A 14,799-nucleotide genomic window follows, 5' to 3' on the forward strand; every position below is an offset into this window, starting at 1 on the left:
TAACATCTAAAGGCCTGGGATGTGAAGGAAAACCAACAAAGCAGACTGAGAAAGAATGACTGGTGAAGGGAAATAAGAGTTAGGAGAATATGGCATCCTCAAAGTGTGTGTGTGTGTGTGTGTGTGTGTGTGTGTGTGTGCGCGCGCGCAGGGGAAGTGTTTCAAGGAAGCCATAGGGGCTTAAGTATGTTGAATGCTGTTGATGAGTCAATTAAGATAAGGTCTGAGAATCAGACTAAAGGTTTAGCCACATGGAAGTTACCGGTGGCCTTGACAAGATCTGCTATGTGAATGGACAAGGCGAAAGTCTGCTTGCAGTGGGTTCGGGAGAAAAGGAGAGAAATTGAAGACAGTAGTCATGGGCAAGTCTTGTAGGGAATTTTTCTGTACAGAGAAGTAGAGTAGTTTGTGTGTGTGTGTGTGTGTGTGTGTGTATGCGTGTGCATGCACATGTGTTTCCTAGTAAGGTTCATCTTGATGAATGTCTTCATTATTCAGTATCAAAATGTTGATCCAAAAAGAAAGATAGCTGTAGTGTTCTCTGGAGGACGTGTGGGGTGTATTCCCACTGGAAAATTAAAGAAAAAGCTGACAGAGCTGAGTGAATAGTAAGTTATAATTCAGAAGCAACATTCAGAGAAGGCTACACCTTGTGAAGTATGTCTTCAGAGTTCACAAAAAGAACACTGTGGGGGTGAAAGTTTTAGCTTAGAGGGCAAAATATTTCAAAAATACACAGAATCAAAATGATGTTAAAAATAAACGTGGAGGCATTCCACTACTGTTTATTGAAGAGTAGGTCATGTGAAACTGACCTACTGAGAACAACTATAAAAGCTGTAAATGGACAAGAAACAGCTCTTTGGAGGTACATGTGGACACCCACATCCACACCCACCCAACCCCCCAGCACAAAGCAGCATAACTTCAGGAAGCAAAATGGGAGATAACAGGAATAATACATTGAGGTGAACCCCATATTTGCTACTGTTTTCTTTCCCTGTATCAATATATTTTAGACTAATAATGGGGCATAGAGACCAAGAAAAAGGGATACCCTCAAAATTTGTGACAAGCTCACTAGACTGCCAAAAAGAATGATGTTGGGAAATGTCTCAGACTTTGAATTGATAACCTTGAAGGACTAGACTCCAGGAGTCAGGGCATACTCAGTACAGACGAGTGCTTAAAACACTGGAAGCAGAACCTAGAATCAATGAAACCTCTGTTTACATCCAGGTTATATGCCTGTACTTTATATGACCATACTTTATACTTTATACTTTTAGTTTGCCTGGGTATCACCAGTGGAGCCTGCAAAACCACAAATATTGCAGAATGGCAAATGTTGCTGCCTGAACATTCCTCTGGAAGCTTTGTCTCAGAGGGGCACCCAGCTGTATGAGGTGTCAGTTGGCCCCTACTGGGAGGTGCCTCCCAGTTAGGCTACTCGGGGGTCAGGGACCCACTTGAGGAGGCAGTCTGTCCGTTCTCAGATCTCAAACTCCATGCTGGGAGAAGCACTACTCTCCTCAAAGCTCAGTTGGAAATGCAGAAATCACCCGTCTTCTGCGTCACTCATGCTGGGAGCTGTAGACTGGAGCTGTTCCTATTCAGCCATCTTGGAACTTCTATTTTCGAGTTATTTCTTTCAAGGGAAAAGGGAGCTGGCAAAGCTGAAATTTGTAAAGCAAGCTGGAAGGCTGGAAATTCAGGTAAGAGTTCAGTATTGAGTCTGAAATCCACAGGACAAGGCAAGTAGCCTGGAAATTGTGGTAGGGTCTCTGTGTTGCCATCTTGAGGCCAGATTCTTTCTTCTTCAAAAAACCTCAGTCTTTTTTTTTTTTTTTTTTTCTTTTTTGAGACAGAGTTTTGCTCTTGTCGCCCAGACTGGAGTACAATGGCGCAATCTCGGCTCACTGCAACCTCCACCTCCTGGTTTCAAACGATTCTCCTGCTTCAGCCTCTCAAGTAGCTGGGATTACAGGCATGTGCCACCACACTCAGCTAATTTTGTATTTTTAGTAGAGACGGAGTTTCACCATGTTGGTCAGGCTAGTCTCGAACTCCTGACCTCAACTGATCCACCTGCCTTGGCCTCCCAAAGTGCTGGAATTACAGGCGTGAGCCACTGAGCCTGGCCAAAACCTCAGTCTTTGTTCTTGAGGCCTTCCCTGGTTAGATGTGGCCCACTCACATTCTGGAGGGCAGTCTGCTTTACCCTAAATCTACTGATTTAAATGTTAACCACATCTTAAAAATACCTTGACAGCAACATCCAGATTGGTGTTTGACCATACAACCTGGCCCCATAACCAAATCGGCACACAAAATTATCCATTGTAATAGGTAAGACTTCCTCAAAGAGATCTAGAAAACAACATTTCTGGGAGAAATTAACCAAGACTCAAATCAATGAAGTGATATATCATGTTCGTGGATTGGAAGACTCAGTGCAGGTATCATAAAGATGTCAGTTCTCTTCAAATTGATTTTTGTATTTAATTCAATCACAATTAAAATACCATCAGGGAGTGTGTGTGTGTGTGTGTGTGTGTGTGTGTGTGTGTATTATTCTAAAATTTACAGGGAAATAAAAAGCACCCGCCCAAAATAGCAAGATAGTCTTGATGAATTTGAAAAACAAGTTAAATAACTTATACCAAAAAATAACAAGACTTATAAAATTTTTGATTGAAATTACCTGTTATTGGCACACAAATGGACAAATAACAATAGAACAGAACATATACATGTGTACAATCCCCTGATTTATGACAAGGTGACATTCTGTGCATTGATTAAAAGATGGTCTTTTCATTAAATTGTATTGAATCCATTGGATATTCATATTTTTATTTAGAAGGGTGTTGAACTCCACTATCACATACATACACAAATACATTACAGATGCAAGTTCTTGGATCTAAATTAGAAAGGGAAGATTATGAAGCTTTTAGAAGTTAATATAAGAATATCTGTTTTAGCTTGTGGTAGGCAAACATTTTCTAAGATGCATAAAACATTAACCATAATGAAAAAGATAAATAAATTGGACTTCATTACACTTTAAAACATTCTTATTCATTCAAATACATCAGCAATGGTTTGACTGTGTCCCCCAAAGTTCATGTGTTGGAAACTAATCCCCAATGCAACAGTGGGGAGAGATGGGACCATTAAGAGGTGATTAGGCCATGAGGGCTCTGCCCTCACAAATGGGTTAATACTACTATCGTGGGAGTGGGTTCCTAATTAAATGATGAATTCGGCCCCCTTCTTCTTGCTCTCTCTCATTTACTGTTGTGCCTTTTCACCTTCTGCCATGGGATGATGCAACAGAAGGCCCTCATCAAATGTGGCTCCTCTGTCTTGGACTTCCCAGCCTCCAGAACCATACTGGTCTGTGATATTTGGTTATAGGAGCACAAAATGAACTATGACAACATCATTAAGAGGGTCATAAGGCAAACTACGGAGAGGAAGAAACTTGCACTACATAGCTGGCAAAGGATTTGTATTCATATATAATTTGTTATGTAATAATTGCTCATTCATTATTTATAATTCCTACAAATCACTAAAAATCCAGACAATTACAATGTTAAACATGGGAAAATGATTTAATAAGCACTCTCCGAAATGACGAATAATCTTTTGAAATGATGCTACTGTCCTAGGTCACTAGGAAAATTCATACTAAAATTTCAATGCTCAGCCTAGGCAACATGGTGAAACCCTGTCTCTACTAAAAATACAAAAATTAGCCTGGTGTGGCGGTGTGCTCCTGTTGTCCCAGCTACTCCGAGGGCTGAAGCGGGAGGATTGCTTGAGCCTGGGAAGTTGAGGCTGCAGTGAGCTGAGATCATGCCACTGCACTACAATCTGAGTGAGAGAGAGAGATCCTGTGTCACAAAAATAAATAAATAAAATAAATAATAAATAAACAAACTCAATGCAGTTTTACTACAAGACTTCAGCTAAGACAATACCGAACATTGGCAAGTATATGGAGCCACTGGAACTATCAGAGATTGCTTATGAGTGTGTAAATTGGTACGAATTTGGAAAACTGGCAAGAAGTACTAAGTCTAAATGTATGCATGCCTTATGACCTAACAATTCCATTCCTGGGCATAATTACAGGAAGGAGAAATATGTACATATGTGTATCAAAAGACATCTACAAGAGTGATCATACAAAATTCTTCACAACATAGGTAAACTGGAAACAATTGAAACATCCATTGGCAGTAAAATGAATGATAAATTATATTCCAATAATATACAGCTGTGAAAAATAAGGGAAAATATTACACATGGCAAAATAGTCAATATAGATTGTCATAAATCAGGTAATTGTACACATACATATGATCTATTGCTGTTTTCCATTTGTGTGCCAATTACATGATTTTAATTAATAATTTTATAAGTCTTGATATTTCTTGGTATAAGTTATCTAACTTGTTTTTCAAATTCCTCTAAACTCAGTGTTGAGTTTAAGAAGCCAGGTGTGAAAGAGTGCGTGCTGTATGATTTCACGTTGTATTGCATGATCTAGGTTGTGGTTACAGGGAAGTGATGGCGTCTGTCCATGAAACTGGACCTTTGAGTGTTGTATACTTTATTTGATCCTGGTACTTGTGATTCAAAATTTCACAACAATTTCCTGCTACCCTTTATGATTTGATGTGTGTAAGTAGAGATTGCAGATAATGTAGTTCTATACTGAGCTATGAATTTATCTTTATAGTGTAATTTTTTTTGTATTAAAAATCATTCCGAGTGACAGAAAATTGGGGAAATCAAAGTATTAACATTTATAAAACCATTCTGTTGTTTATAACATATTCTGGTCATGACTTTCAGAAGCACTGGTTTCTAGGGGGAGAGTATCAAAGAAAGACCTTGACTAAAGATAGCTCTTTCAAGTGGGAAGGGCATGATAGAGAATGGATCTTGAGGAGGGCAAGGCAGGAGATGCCTTCCGACTCAGCTGCATTAGCTCATGAAGCTGACAGCCCGCAGGCTTATAAATGTTGTGGGTAGATTGCCTTCACATCGGCCTTGCAATCATCTGCTACACTGACCACCAGTACCTTTCATGGTGGACATTTTGAGGTGTGACACTGTGTACTCTGCTGTTAGGAGGCTTTCCGGGAAGAAGGTCTTGCCAAGGATTTCTTGCACTCCCAGCCACCTGACTGGTTTAGTCTGAAATTTCAGTATTCCGGGCAGTATGAGAAAGGCCCTATCTGGTAACAAGGCATGAGAAAGATGACTAAGGGAACAAAGGGACAAGGTTTTTATTTTGTCCTTCACCCACAGATTGCCTTCAAAATACAGCGTCTGGCCTGGCGGGCTGGCTCACGCCTGGAATCCCAGCACTTTGGGAGGCCGAGGCGGGCGGATCACGAGGTCAGGAGATTGAGACCATCCTGGCTAACACGGTGAAACCCGGTCTCTACTAAAAAATACAAAAAATTAGCCGGGTGCAGTGGCGGCGCCTGTAGTCCCAGCTACTCCGGAGGCTGAGGCAGGAGAATGGCGTGAACCCGGGAGGCAGAACTTGCAGTGAGCTGAGATCGCACCACTGCACTCCAGCCTGGACCACAGGCGAGACTCTGTCTCAAAACAAACAAACAAACAAAAGATAAAAGCGTCTAAGCCTGCCAGTCCAGGTCTCTCTAAGCTGGCTCCACCCTACCCACCCACCTCATCCTGCACCTGTCACTGTGTGGGACCCTGTGCTCCAGGCAGGGGCCCTCACTGCCCCTTGAGCTCATTTTCCCCTCCTGGCTCTACAGCATTTCTGACCATTTCTACTCAGTCCAAGACTCACTGCTGCCCAGAGCAATCTCCCTTCTCTGCTTCTGGAGGGCAAGGGTTGTGTGTTGCCCGCCTTGTTTTGTCCACAGAGGTGAGCAGAGACTGACAGAGACAAACCTTTTTTCTTTCTAATTTTAGATTAAGGGGCACATGTGCAGGTTTGTTAAATTTGCCTGATGCTGAGGTTTGAGTTTCTCTTGATCCCTCAGCTGAATACTGAACACAGTACCCAACAGACAGTTTTCAACCGTTACTCCCCTTCCTTTCTACCCCTATTTTGCAATCTCCAGTGTGATGCAGGCAAATTGCTTACTTTTATAGCTGTAATTAACCTTATTATAGTTCAGCCTCAACCCTTTAGAGAGGAGGAAACTAAAGCCCATGAGATATGCTTAAAAGATACTAAGTGAACATATTTATTTTTAAAAAAGTGTTAAAGTGATTAAACAACGTAAACGTGAATGAAATAAAAAGCGTAAGTTCCCCATCTTCATTCCCACTCCTTAGAGCTGATCAGTATTTTTACTTCCAGACGTTAGTGGAGCCGTAGAGAAAGAAACCTTTTCTCTCAAATAAGGCATTACTTTACACACTCCATTCTGCAACCTGTTTTGTTTTGTTTGTTTGTTTGTTTGAGACGGAGTCTCGCCCTGGCTCCCAGGCTGGAGTGCAGTGGCTCGATCTCGGCTCACTGCAAACTCCGCCTCCCGGGTTCACACCATTCTCCTGCCTCAGCCTCCCGAGTAGCTGGGAATACAGGTGCCCGCCACCACGCCCGGATAATTTGTTGTATTTTTAGTAGAGACAGAATTTCACCGTGTTTGCCAGGATGGTCTCGATCTCCTGACCTTGTGATCTGCCCGCCTTGGCCTCCCAAAGTGCTGGGATTACAGGCATGAGCCACCGTTCTATTTGAAATAGCAACAAATAGAAATTGTTCACTTGCTATTTCACGTCAGCACAGGCAGATGACTTAAATTCAGATGGAGAAAAGCCTGAGGCATGTTCTCTGCACTACAGAGGCGCTGCAGGTGGCTGTGGGCAACCTATGCAGTGGCTTCGAGTAAACGAACGTAATTAGTAATTAAGCAAAGCGGGCATCCAGGACATTCTATTTCATCTTCCTGGCACTTTGGTGCTTAGTAAGGGCCTGGCCTCTTGGAGAGCGACACTCCTCGCCGGGCCTCTTTGTAAGAAGCATCCAGCGTGGAAAAGGGGCTGGGGTCAGCACCGGGGCCCTCTGGCGGGAAGAGAGACTGGCAGCCGGGACACGCGTCTCCCCGGGCTGAAATCGGACCTCTCGCGGTCCTTCCCTCCCTTCCCAGGCTGGGTGGCTAGTCTTGGCTCTTCTGCGAGTCCCCCGCGGCTGCGGTCTCCCGGCACCCGCTGAGCAGCCTCCCCCGCATTCCTCCCCCACCCGCCCCTCCGTGCTCTCCGGGGCTCTGGCTTCCTGGGTCTGGTGCCTGGTGCATATTTTGGAAAATAATTGGCTCACGACCACCTCATTTCGCTCCCAGTGTCCCAGGGGGCCAGCGCACACACACGGGGAGGTGACTTCCCTAAAGTTGCGTCCCCGAGGCCACCCTGGATCCCGGCGCCCGCTGCTCCGTGTGACCCCGCCGGAGCCAGGACGCGCCCCGCCTCCCGGGGCCTGGAGGTCGCGCAGGGAGCGAGCGCTGCGCGGCAGAGCTGGGATCCGAGCCGGGGGCGGATGCGCCTTCCTTTCCCCGCAGAGCAGGCTGCCCGCCCGCGGAACCCCGCACGTCAGAGCGGCCTCGCAGGACCCGCAGACCAGCCCCGCTGGGGCGCGCCGGGCTGCCGCGGTGACCGTTCCGACGCCCCCCGACGTCCCATCCCGAGGCGGCCCGAAGTGTCTGTCGCCGGCCTCCTCCCGGCCCAGCCTCCGGGCCTCGTGCAATCACCACGCCCCGGGGCCCGGAAACCGTTTTCCGGTGTTTCGCTTTCGGCTGGCGCGGAGCGCGGAGGCCGCGGTGCTGCGTAGCTCGGGCCGGGCGCAGGAACAGCCCCGTGGCGCCCTCCCTGGCCGCCGCCCAGGCGGGAAACGTCGTTCCGGGGACCCGGCGACTCCGCAGCGGGGAGCGCGCCAGGCCGGTGAGGGGAAGGGGGCGGTGCGCGGCCGGCACAGCCTCTCATCGCGTCCCCGCGGGCCCGCACGCGCCCGGAGCTCACCCAGCGGTCGCCAGCCAGGGCGATGGCGGGCATCTGGCTGGGGCTCGTGTGGCAGAAGCTGCTGCTGTGGGGCGCGGCGAGTGCCGTGTCCCTGGCCGGCGCCAGTCTGGTCCTGAGCCTGCTGCAGAGGGTGGCGAGCTACGTGAGGAAATGGCAGCAGATGCGGCCCATCCCCACGGTGGCCCGCGCCTACCCACTGGTGGGCCACGCGCTGCTGATGAAGCGGGACGGGCGAGGTAAGGGCCGGCGCCCCTCCTGAAGCGCACCGGGGTCCGCAGCCCCGTCCCCACCCTCCGATCGGCCAGGAACCCGCTGCTTGTGGCGCTGGCCGCAGGAGAGAGGAGCCTGTCACCCTGTGGAGAATGCGCTCCCAGTTCTATTCGTTGCCCCTTGGCACCCGCCGACACGGCTAGTGTCTCATCCCAAAGTGAGCATTTTCTTTGTGTGTAGCACAGGATGCGGTATTTCCAAACCCCGCGCTGAGGCTTTTCCCACCTCCCTGCTGCTCAGCTCTCCAAGCCCTGCCTTTCCTCCCGCCGTGGCTTGGGAAGCCTTAGGAACAGAAGCTCCCTGGGAGCGCAAAGCGCTTGTGAACTGGCCAACACCTTAACGCTTGGAGCCGCCCTCCTCTCGCTCCCACTTGGGAAAATAAGAGACTGGAGATTCATTGCAGGCTTCCTCCCAGCATCACAAGACTTGCCCGCTGCTTCAGTTCCCGCTTGACCTTCATATTTTAGCCCTCTAAAGGAGGTTACAAGTAACAGTTAAGAAACTGTGATTTAAAGGAGGTTACTAATAACTGTTAAGAAACTGTGATTTAAAGGAGGTTACAAATAACTGTTAAAAAACTGTGACTTAAAGGAGGTTACATAATAACAGTTTAGAAACTGACGACAGGGCCATCCGGCAGACTTCTTTGGAGGGTTTCCAACTCCTTGTTTATTAAAGAGTGAATTTTTTAATTAAAATCATGTTTTAAAACAGAGATGAACATTTTATTGATGGAAAAAAATCACTTGAAGTTGGAAAGCTCTCAAAAGTACCTGGTATTTACAGCCCCCCGTCAGGGAGGGTGAACTCGATCTCAGCGCTTCATTTTCATCAGGGGTTAAGTTGAGGTACCCTGAACTGAAAAGATTTGCCCAAAATGACATATTTAAAAATGGGCCCCGACCAGAACCCAGTTCCCTCTGGGTTTATTTGTTAGTAATTGTTTTACAGGCTGAGCATTAACTAACTCCAAAGCTTGAAGGACTTTTTCTCATTTTCACTTGTTTTCTCTAACAAAAATAACGCTGCCATTTCAGCTTCACAAGATGAGGCCTCATGGAAGAGTGTTTACCAGAATATTAAAAATATTTTGACAGAAAAGAATCAAGCGAACTCTTTGCCAACCAAATATCATCATGACTGATGTAACAAGTAATCCAGTCCAGATATGAAAATCACACTGGTAAAAATCATCTCAGTTAATTCTAAAAGCAGAGCTAACCACCCCTTTTGTCCTAAGGCTTTACAGTATTAAAAAAATGATTGTACCAAAATATAGGGGTAAGAGTATCCCTTACACATGGAAATAATATATTTAAGTCTCATCATATTCTTTTGGGGATTCCAGTAATTAAAATCTCTAGTGAATAAGACCTGTTTCAAAACAACCTGTGAGCTGACTGGACTATTTAAAGTAATTCTCCTTGCAGTCACTTTCAGAGTGAAGACAATGACAAATACTATCTTTTACAAAAGGACTTTTTATTCCACCAACAAATTCTGGATTTTGGTGTCAGGAAAACCCTGTTCAATTTCCAACAGTATATCCAAGTTGTTTGAGAAATTATTTAAAACTCTTTAACTTAGAGGGTTTTTTCCGCCTTTACTTGTTAAAGTGACTATATTACAGAGTTACTTTAAGGATTAAATTTATTGCTTGCAAAGTTGCTAGATCACTGTCTAGAAGTTGGTTAGAAGTTGGTTAGAATTGACAACTAAGTTCTTTAGTTGTCAATGAAGCATTTATTGAGGCCCTGCTTTGTGCCCAGTGTTGACCTCAACAAAGTTGGGGATACCAGAATATTCTAAGATATAGTCGTTGTTCTCAAGAATCCTGTCTTTCGTGTACAAGAGGTGTTGCCTTTCATTTCGTGGCTAATGTCCAAACGCTGGCCTCAGCCATTTCACCTTGAAGATTGCAGTTGGCTTCCAACTGGCCTCTAAACTCTAATCTAGCATTTTCCAGTCCATTATGACAATGTCTGCCTTCCCCAGCTACTCCCAACTGTGGGCCCTGCTGCCTTAGAATCACAGATTGAGACTCCCCTGTCCCCTCTGGTAGACCGGACCAGGGCAGGCAGTATGTTAGCATGACTCAGGATGATTGACACTGGTGATCTGACCCAGCTCCTTTCATACCACTTTTGACAGCTGCTTCATCTGACAGACATTTGGAAGTAGCATAGTGTGTGGGGAAGTTCTGGAGTATCGGTGCAAGCCAGGTTCCACCGTTTACTAGCTCTGTGATATTCGGCAGTCGTTAGAAAGAATGCCCATTCTGGGACATCAAAACCTAATAATTATTATTCTCTAATAGCTAACATGCATTATGTATGTTTATTTGCTGTGGCAAATACTATTTTGAAAAAAACTTTAGACTTACAGAAAAGTTGCAATATTACAGACAGTTCACACATGCTCTCTACCTGGCTTCCTCTAACAGTAACACATTACCGAATTAGTATATTTATCAAAATGAGAAAACAAATGTTTGTCCAATATTGGTCACAACATTCTCATCTTGATTGAATTAAAAATTTGATGTTTTTCCCCAGAATTTTTTCAGCAGATCATTCAGTACACAGAGGAATACCGCCACATGCCACTTCTGAAGCTCTGGGTCGGGCCGGTGCCCATGGTGGCCCTTTATAATGCAGAAAATGTGGAGGTGGGTACATGTGAATATGATCATTATTGCACTGTGTATCTTACAGTGTGAGAATCTCATCAGAATCAATATAATGCATCCTTACATTTCAACCATTTCAGTGCAAAAAACATTCCATTAAGTATTTTAGACTATATAGGTGCAATTTAATGTTTTTCAGATGTAGCCTGAATCCTGGGAGATTAACACCCTCCAGATATAAGTGCACAACTGCTATCAGGTCCCGTTATATTTATTCTTTTTTTGAAAGGATATCATTTTTTTAGAAACATAAATAAATTATTCCACAAGGCGAGTACTTGTTATCCACCAGATACCATTTTAAGACTTCAAAAATATATGACTAATAAAATATGTTTTCCTCAAGTTGCTCAGGTCTCATATTATATCAATGATAAACTTATTATTCCAAATTTAAAAGACAAGGTAAATTTGATATTTATGGGATAAATATTACAAACCCATGCTATTGAAATTAGTCCTCCAAAAAACTGTAGTCCTTTTAGTAGTTGAAAGGTCTGGGGAAATCATCTTGTAGTATGGTGAGAAAAGGATTTGGGTGAGGAAACAAAGATGGGGTAAACAGACCGTTGACCAAAATTAAAGGCCAAATTTCCTAGGAAGTAGTGCCAGGACACGTCTTTCTAATTATGGTGAAAATGTTGGAGTTTCTCATACTTCTCCAGAATCCTGGCTCAGAGAAGAGAGCGAGAAGGGCAGACAGGATTTCAGCCACTGTTGGCCTAGTGTTAATAGAAGTTGGTGTGGTGGATGCAGATGGAGAGCTGTCCAGAGTAGGGAACTCGAGCAAGAAGCCTGGTGAGCACTCTGTGCTCAGCCCTAGACCCCATCCCTCCTCCCACTTCATGTGGACTCTTGGTGATCCGATCACACTCACGGCTTCCCTTGCTGCCTCTATGCTGGGGACACTCAAACAGGCATCTCCAGCTCAGGCCGTATCTTGGCTGTCTCATTTGCTTTCAGACCACAGCAACCTGAATGTCTCAAAGTCAACATCGCCTGAAAATACACCCATGATTTCCATCTCCCCAGATGTGCTCACCCTCCAGATTTGCCTCCTCCCCACCTCACTTTCCCCCTCCCCCCATTAAATAACTCCACTTGGTTCCTGGTTTGTGGCGGGAACTAGAGAATCGTCTGGGTCATCTTTCTTTCTCCCAAATGCATTGAGTCCCCAAGACTGAAGGCTAGTTTTATGTTCAAAACTCTAATTGAAAGTCTTTGAGGCACAGGACTGAAAATGAACCACGGAGAAAATAAATGTTGCGAATGTCCTAAACACTAGCTGTATTCTAGCCAGGTATTCCTGTAATTACAGGAAGGCTGTTTGATGTCTGTATGTCTCTAAAATATGTTTTTCTCCTCCTAAGGTAATTTTAACTAGTTCAAAGCAAACTGACAAATCGTCTATGTACAAGTTTTTAGAGCCATGGCTTGGCCTAGGACTTCTTACAAGGTATGCCCGTGTACCTGTGTAAAGCTGTCTGTAGAAATGGTTGCTTCTACCTGCCACTTGTTACTTCAGGAACTGACGCATGGTAGCTTTTCTCTGTAGCAGGACTGTGCTGTCAGAAAGGAGGAGAAAGGCTGGAAAGGAAGGTCCAGCTGGCAGCTGGCCTTTGCCCGCCAAGAGGCCAAGAGTCGAGGTGAACGGTTATCTCCAGCTGTGGTGTTCAATAGTGACTATCGCCAGTGTTCAGGAAGACTCAGAAGTTCCTGATGGACGGGACTGGGCAGGATGGAGGACACAGTAAAGCAAGGAGTGTCTGGAGCAGGGAAATCTTGAAAACCCAATCAAAAAGATAACCCCAGAGAAGTACAGTGAGCTGGTATCTAGAAACAGGGTTCCATCCTCAGAGAGAGGTCCCCACAAGGACAAGGCAGGAGCCTAGTAGGGACTTTGGAGAAGTGGAGCAGGAGAGACATCAAGGTAGAACCATGGAGAGTGAGGATCATCTGAGGACTAAGGTATTGATGGCAGGAGAAAAAAAATGTTGTTAAAAACTTGGAACTCAGAAATTGAGAAAAATTCTTAAATTTTTCAATTTTATGAATGCTATTTTAAACATTAATATTATGGAACAATGTCCAAAATATTCATATTTTGTAACTACAGATGAATATCTTATAGATATGTGTATATCTTTGTCATTCTGCCAAAAGCATTTGAGAACCTGTAGATGAAGGTGTTTCAGGAGAATTTTGTTGACTTGCTATATTTATGCTTTAATCGTTTTGGATGTTACTTTTCTCTTTCTCTCTCTCTATATATGTATGTTTTTTGTAACCACATATTTTATTTCTAGTACTGGAAACAAATGGCGCTCCAGGAGAAAGATGTTAACACCCACTTTCCATTTTACCATTCTGGAAGATTTCTTAGATATCATGAATGAACAAGCAAATATATTGGTTAAGAAACTTGAAAAACATGTTAACCAAGAAGCATTTAACTGCTTTGTTTACATCACTCTTTGTGCCTTAGATATCATCTGTGGTGAGTCTCATCTATCTGTTTCTACATTTATTGCAAAAAGAGAAAATGGCCCAAATAGGAAATCACGCTCCACTGGGAAGGCAAATGGGGGGACTGGAAAGGGTGGTGGGCCCTTCAGAGTGGTTCTCCTGCCATGTTAGCCTTCTGAGGAGCAGCAGCCACGCCCAGGGCTGTGAGCGGGGCAGGCACGGAGCGAATGCCCAGGGTGGCAAAGGGAAGGAAGAACAGGAACAGGGAGTAGAAGTGGCCGGTACAAGAGAAGGGGGTAAAGGGAGGAAGGAGAATTCTGAAAAATACAAGGACAAAGCAGGATGTACGTCTTTAGTGTCTGCCACTGCAAAATAAACACAAGATAACTAACGTGCATGAATTGAATGGTTGCTTCTCACCCATATTTTATAGAAACAGCTATGGGGAAGAATATTGGTGCTCAAAGCAATGATGATTCCGAGTATGTCCGTGCAGTTTATAGGTAAATGGAGTCCTTTCAGTTATTTCAAAAATTATTGATTTGGACTTTAAAAATTATCGCTAACAATTTCTGTGTTGTATCTTTTTATGGTTTCAAAATTAACCATTAAACTAGAAGTTAACCTCATCATGTAAGTATGTGTTAAGCAGTAGAGTAAAGGTTATATAAATTATGGCACATGTAGATTATGCAGTCATTTAAAATGATTATTCTCTAACATTGAGATTACATTATATTGTACGTAATGATGTTTACATTGTGATGCTGAGAAAAGAAAGATATAAACAGTTTTCTGCACTATGATAATTGTTATATTTAAAAATTATTCAAAGAAAAGTAGCAGATACTATAACCAAATGTTAGCCGTGGTTCTCATTGTCTCGTGTATGTGTTTCTCATTCTTGTGCTTTCCTTTTGTTGTTATTCTTCTTTCTCATATTTTCTGCACCCAGTAGGTATTGTTTTAGTCATCGAAACAGTCAATTTGACTCTAAAATTGCTTGCAATTATTCACCTGTTAAGAGGCAGGGCAAGGACTTGAGGAAGTACAGAGAAGTGCATTGAGCTGAGTACCTTTAAGTCTCTTGCTCATTTCACTTCATTTTAACCAACATTTATTAAGCATCTGCGATCTTCCAATCACTGCACAGGGTACTGACTGGTTTTATAGTAGTACACAAAACAGAATAACACAGGAGTCAGGCATTGGACAAAGAGATTCATGAATTGTAATAATTGCTCAGGAAGAGAAGATCAAATTGATATTGGAGAGGAAAACCAGAAAGTATCCTACAGAGTGAGAGGCCAGCAAAGGTCTTTCTGAAGAACCGGTGTCTCAGCTGGTCCTGC

At 44.1% G+C, this 14,799-nt stretch overlaps 1 protein-coding gene and 1 pseudogene across 2 annotated transcripts in view; one reads left to right on the plus strand and one right to left on the minus strand.

The window, feature by feature from the left end:
- Positions 1-7,986, minus strand: LOC140712135 (uncharacterized; annotated as a pseudogene).
- CYP4V2 (cytochrome P450 family 4 subfamily V member 2) overlaps positions 7,468-14,799 on the plus strand; it is a 21,796-nt gene continuing 14,464 nt past the window's right edge. Inside the window, exons 1-5 of one of the 2 annotated variants that reach the window (XM_008000485.3) lie at positions 7,468-8,258; positions 10,848-10,960; positions 12,352-12,437; positions 13,288-13,478; positions 13,881-13,950. In XM_008000485.3, the coding sequence (XP_007998676.1) occupies positions 8,045-8,258; positions 10,848-10,960; positions 12,352-12,437; positions 13,288-13,478; positions 13,881-13,950 (674 nt within the window). In that variant the 5' untranslated portion in view covers positions 7,468-8,044. The other variant, XM_008000487.3, reaches the window with a different exon arrangement.

The sequence above is a fragment of the Chlorocebus sabaeus genome, chromosome 7 (assembly GCF_047675955.1).
Source record: "Chlorocebus sabaeus isolate Y175 chromosome 7, mChlSab1.0.hap1, whole genome shotgun sequence".
In the NCBI taxonomy this organism is placed as follows: Eukaryota; Metazoa; Chordata; class Mammalia; order Primates; family Cercopithecidae; genus Chlorocebus; species Chlorocebus sabaeus.